Raw genomic sequence first — 4,809 nt, 5'->3', positions numbered from 1 at the left:
ACCCAGTATCAGCGGCTGCTTCACACAGCGCTGCAAATGGACCGAAACTGTTTGCTGAAAGAGGCTAAAAAAAGCTTCTTTCCACTTTGCTGTAAAACCTGCTTTTACCACCTCTGCTGGTGAAGTCGACTGAAACAGCTCCTCTCGGGTCTCAGCTGCCGAGCACCTGCTTCGCTTTCAGCCCTGCTGCTGCCTGGATACTAAACCTCTTCATCAGTCTGCTTTGAGGCCAAGACTCCAGCGATCTTTTGTTTCATCCTGTACTGTCTGTCTCCGCTCATTAATCGTCTTTGAGAGCAGCTGATGCTCTTTTACCCCTTTCCCTTTAATTCCTATTCTTCTGTAGATGCTTGTTCGTTTTGTTCCTCCGTCATAAAGCAAGCTGCTCATTACGCACATTGTTTTCACTCTATAGATCATTGAGATTTTCCTGCCTTAGAAAAGAAAATCAAGAACAGAAATGGGAGTATTCTCACACAACCATGACACCAAAATAAAAAAAATAATTTTAAAAATATTCAATTTAACTGGAAGTTAAATTCACATCTTCGAGAGAAAACCTGGGAAGCAACGACAGGGAGAACAGGGAACACTTTTAGCCTTTTTTTCATCTCTTGGATCTGCATGATGTCACAGAGTGAATAGTCCTTGTATGGTTATGTCAGGCACAGAAGCCACACCCCTCTGCTGTTCTAAATTTCTGCTTATGACGGACATAAGCAGATTTTTTATTTATTTTTTTTTAGAAAACATGTCAGTGTGAAAACAAAATAATCTGTGGACAACACACCAAAGCTAGCGGTGACGCTTTAACCCCAATGTTAGATTTTGACATCAAGGTCTCAGTTTTTCTTGTCCGCTTGCAAACGCAGAAACCGTTTTCTAACATCTTTACCTGCACAGGAGTTTTTAAAGCTCAGTCTTCAGTGGAAACACCCGTGTACGTGTGGATGTAGCCTGCAGAGTATTACTTTCAGCTGCGACTCATGAAATGCTCCTCGGGTACAGCGAGAGGACAGAAATATAAAGCAGCATAACTCACATACTGCAAATTACATGTAGTATGTGGGTTTATTAAGACCTGAGCAACATTTTTCCTGTGCGGGCTTTAATCCGTGCGAGGCAGTTTCATTAAGAACGGGGAGTTTCACAGTCTCGGTGATTACAGTGATTCTTTGCGAAGCTGCACCTCTCGGCCTCTGAGTGTCTCCTCCTTCTAATCACTCTTATTTTATTGTTACTCCGTCACCGCACGGCCTCCGCGGCTGTTGCCTACGCCTCAGCGGCAGCTGTCACCATGACACCATGCGGGGGAACGCAGGCCAGCATGGAGGGAGGGAGGTGGAAGCTAGGAACTAAACTGGGAACTATAAGAAACGCTCCTGCACTTTGCTTCTCTGTCTGCATCGCATCAGTTTTGTCTTTCCTGTTGAGCTGAGCTCAAACAACGAGGCGTAAGTATGAAAAACAGCTTGTAAATACAGATCAAACACGGCGTGACAGGTTTGGTTATTTGCTCAGCAGCAGAGACGAGTTCTGCTTCAGAAAGTGAGTCAAGTTTACAGAAGAGACTAATAAATGCAGGAGGAGGTATTATGAATGCTGAGTGCAGCTCTGCTCTCCGTGGAAACTCTAATAAGCAGTTGTGGATCTGAAGAGCTTGAAGCTGGATTTTTCAGGTTATTCCTGTGAGGACGTCTGATGGCTGAGAGTAAAATGTCCACGAACACGGTGCATGGTCACGAGCTTGTGGATCGTGAAGCTGCGGCAGGATTACCTCAAGTCCATTTTTGTCTTAAATTTGTACTGCACTTATAAAATGTTCAACACAATATGCTCATTGAACTTCTCATGCTTAGCTCGCTATAACTGCTTTTTCCATACTTCATGCCCCCATTAATTGTGTAATCTATTGCACAAATAACTTTTTGTGCTGTCAGAGTTAATCTCGTTAAAATGACGTTAACGCCATAACCGCATTAACGCGGCAAATCTCCGTTAGCGAGTTAACGAGGATCGCTGCGTGCGTGGGGCTGGATGGCGCTAACGCGTTAAGGAGCTAACCGCGCTAACGTGTTGACCCTGTGCAGCCCCACGATTAACGCTGACAGCGCTAAATATTTTCTAAACTTTAATTTCAATGATGTACAATTTAAAATTAGTTCTCATAAATGTGAAGCAAGTTTCTGCTGCAGGTCTCAGTCGCACTGACAGCTTGGCCAGAGTTCATAAAGCTGTGACAGTGTGCGTGGAGAAGTCGGAAGACTGAATTACATCCATGAACTCTTTGTTTAACAGCTGATTAAATACTAGGATGTCACCAAACTCCATATTATTTGTTCGATACCACTGAAAACTACAGAAAAGACCAAGATCACAAACACAGTCAGAGGTTCGGCCGAGCAGGCAGCTGTCAGAGACACACCTCTGTTTGTGGCTGTAAATTAAGGATTTCTAACACGGAGGTTTTATGGCGATCAACTCACTTTTGCTTTAAGTGGCCATTAGAGGAACTGCAGTTTTTGAAACCTGAGGTTGCGTCTTAGCTCGCGAGCGTTTTGTCGCCTGTGAAATAAAATGATTACCTGGCATGCTGACCCAGGTCGCTTGAGGCAATGGATGGGGAACAGGTAGCGGAAGAGGAGGCGACAGAGTCTGAGGAGGGCTGAACTGTGGCGGCTCTCTGGGCAGCTGTGGAGGCTGTTGCGGTGGTGGTGGTGGAGGAGCAGCAGGTGGGTACCCGGCGGGGTGGCAGCTGAGCGGCTCCATCTCTACAGTACGCAGACACTGCTCCCTCAGCCTCTCCTCGCGCCGGCGCTTCAGCCGGCGCTGCAGGAAGCTGCAGAAACAGCAAAGCATGACGACGAGGGCCCAGACCAACCAGAAGCCAGCAAAACAGGCCAGGAAGGTGTAAGTGCCCTGCGACATCACCATGGCGGTGACGGGATGCGCAGCGAGTTCCCCCCAAGACAGGAAGAGAGGATTTCAGATGGGCGGGTTCAGCGGTCGTCTTGAAACTCAGCAGATCACTTTCGTTCAGAAAGACAGAGGAGAGCGACTTAAACACGGGTCGAGTCACAATCCTTCGCCAAACATCAGGTGGCTTCAAGTTTCTTATTTAAATGTTAAAGAAAAGTGTGTCAAGACCCTTCAAGCTCCTGCCTGAAGAAGTTACAAATCACGGGAGGAAAAAAAGATTAAAAAAAGAAAAATCCAGTAAAATTCAGTAAAACTGAAGCTTTTCTGAAACACAGCAGTCACATGGCTCAATATTTAGCCGCGCTCGTTACGCTTATGAAAGGCTGGTAGGTGATAAAAGCTTCGACAATAAGACGTATAATCGCACACATTAGTGTCCTAATTACATAAGATCACTTAGAGATCAAATAAATCAGAGAAACTTACAGAAGAAAGCAGGCGGAAAATTTAGATTTTTGTTCTGCATCAGCACCAAAGTCATTAAAAAAAGTATAAATAAATCTTTGTGTTTTAAAAAATAAAAATACTGAACATAAACATCAGTAATCAAAACCGTCTTCGTCTCTGTTTGTGAGTCTCCTCCATCCGTCCAGATGTTTCAGATGATAACCCTCTGCTGCCTGAAATACGCCTCATTTAGATGGAAATCTGTGTGGATCCCACACAGTCACACACTGTTATTCCAAATGACTACAGATGAACTCCCCGGTGTTTCCACTGCAGCAAAGCTCCATTTAAATTCTCCGAAAGGCTCGAGCAGCCTGCTTTCAATAATCCACCCTCTCAGGAAGCTTCTCCTTCGTTCCTGCTGGAGGATAAAGTTGTAACGGTTCCGTCATTGTCACATTTTGAAGCTGATTCTAGAACTAAACCAAGCGGAGAACCGAGGCAACATCCGGTCAGAAGCACCAAAAAGAAATGTCTTTGTTCACGTGAAGTCAAACAGCTGGTCCCTTCGGGGCCGGGGGTCCTCAGATTTCTTCCCCTTCAGATCACAGCTGGACTCCTCGGCCTCACGCCGCCCTGCAAAGACACACAGGAGGCCTTCGTCAGGACAAAATCAGGCAACATTTTCCACACAGTGAGAACCGAGAGCAGGAAAAACAGCACTGAGGCTGGGCCGTTATAAATGTCAGCTGTTCATGCAGGATATAACACCAACATCGGGGGTCCAAGTATCAGTTTCACACTTCAGAGAAGAAAAGACTTTCACAGAGGTGAGATATGCAGAACGAGACAGGATCACTGGGAGTCGAATAAACACGTCAAATAGAGAATTAATTTATTACTTCAGTGTAAATCAGAAGACTGTAACAGACCTTCAAAAGCACCTCAGCGATAAACATGAAAACAAATGTTTAAATTCTGGTGACTTTCTACATGAGTATTTAAAAAAAATGAGAACGTCACAAATTTAATATTAACACAAAAGTTCATCTGGATTTGGCACACGGTGTAGTGATGGTAAATTTGATTCTTTTTACTGAATCGAGTTTGAATGAGTCACTCACCAAAGTGAACCGGGTTTTTTGAGTCATTTGAGTCACTGAGTCAGTTGCCCAGAGAGTGCAAAAAATGTACATTTTCACTCAAACTTAATTTATTTCTCTTTTCGTGTAAATCCTACGGCTAAGATGAGTGATTGAAAAAGAAAAACAACTGTTTTTATAGATCAAAAAAAGAGCAAAAAAACATTTATTTTATTTATTTTTATTTTATTTGTATTTTCCTCAAATGTGTCAAATATATATTTTTATACATATTTAAATGTCCTTTGAGCTGTGAGCCAGGGGGCGGTAATGCGCCTTAACATTGGTTGCCAACCAAGAA

The 4,809-nt window shown here is 43.9% G+C and overlaps 1 protein-coding gene across 4 annotated transcripts in view; it reads right to left on the bottom strand.

Annotated features, from left to right (window-relative positions):
• Nucleotides 1-4,809, bottom strand: part of prr7 (proline rich 7 (synaptic)) — a 29,797-nt gene that overhangs the window by 9,795 nt on the left and 15,193 nt on the right. For 2 of the 4 annotated variants that reach the window (XM_005725459.1, XM_005725458.1), the window contains exon 2: nucleotides 2,586-4,002. In XM_005725459.1, coding sequence (XP_005725516.1) covers nucleotides 2,586-2,934 — 349 coding nt within the window. In that variant the 5' untranslated portion in view covers nucleotides 2,935-4,002. The remainder of the gene's footprint in view (nucleotides 1-2,585; nucleotides 4,003-4,809) is intronic. The other 2 variants (XM_013908849.1, XM_013908850.1) reach the window with 2 other exon arrangements.

Source organism: Pundamilia nyererei, unplaced genomic scaffold, assembly GCF_000239375.1.
Source record: "Pundamilia nyererei isolate P.nyererei 1_Seehausen unplaced genomic scaffold, PunNye1.0 scaffold00015, whole genome shotgun sequence".
Lineage (NCBI taxonomy): Eukaryota > Metazoa > Chordata > Actinopteri > Cichliformes > Cichlidae > Pundamilia > Pundamilia nyererei.
The sequence above is the reverse complement of the archived record's forward strand: the minus strand, read 5'-3'. Positions and strand labels throughout refer to the sequence as shown.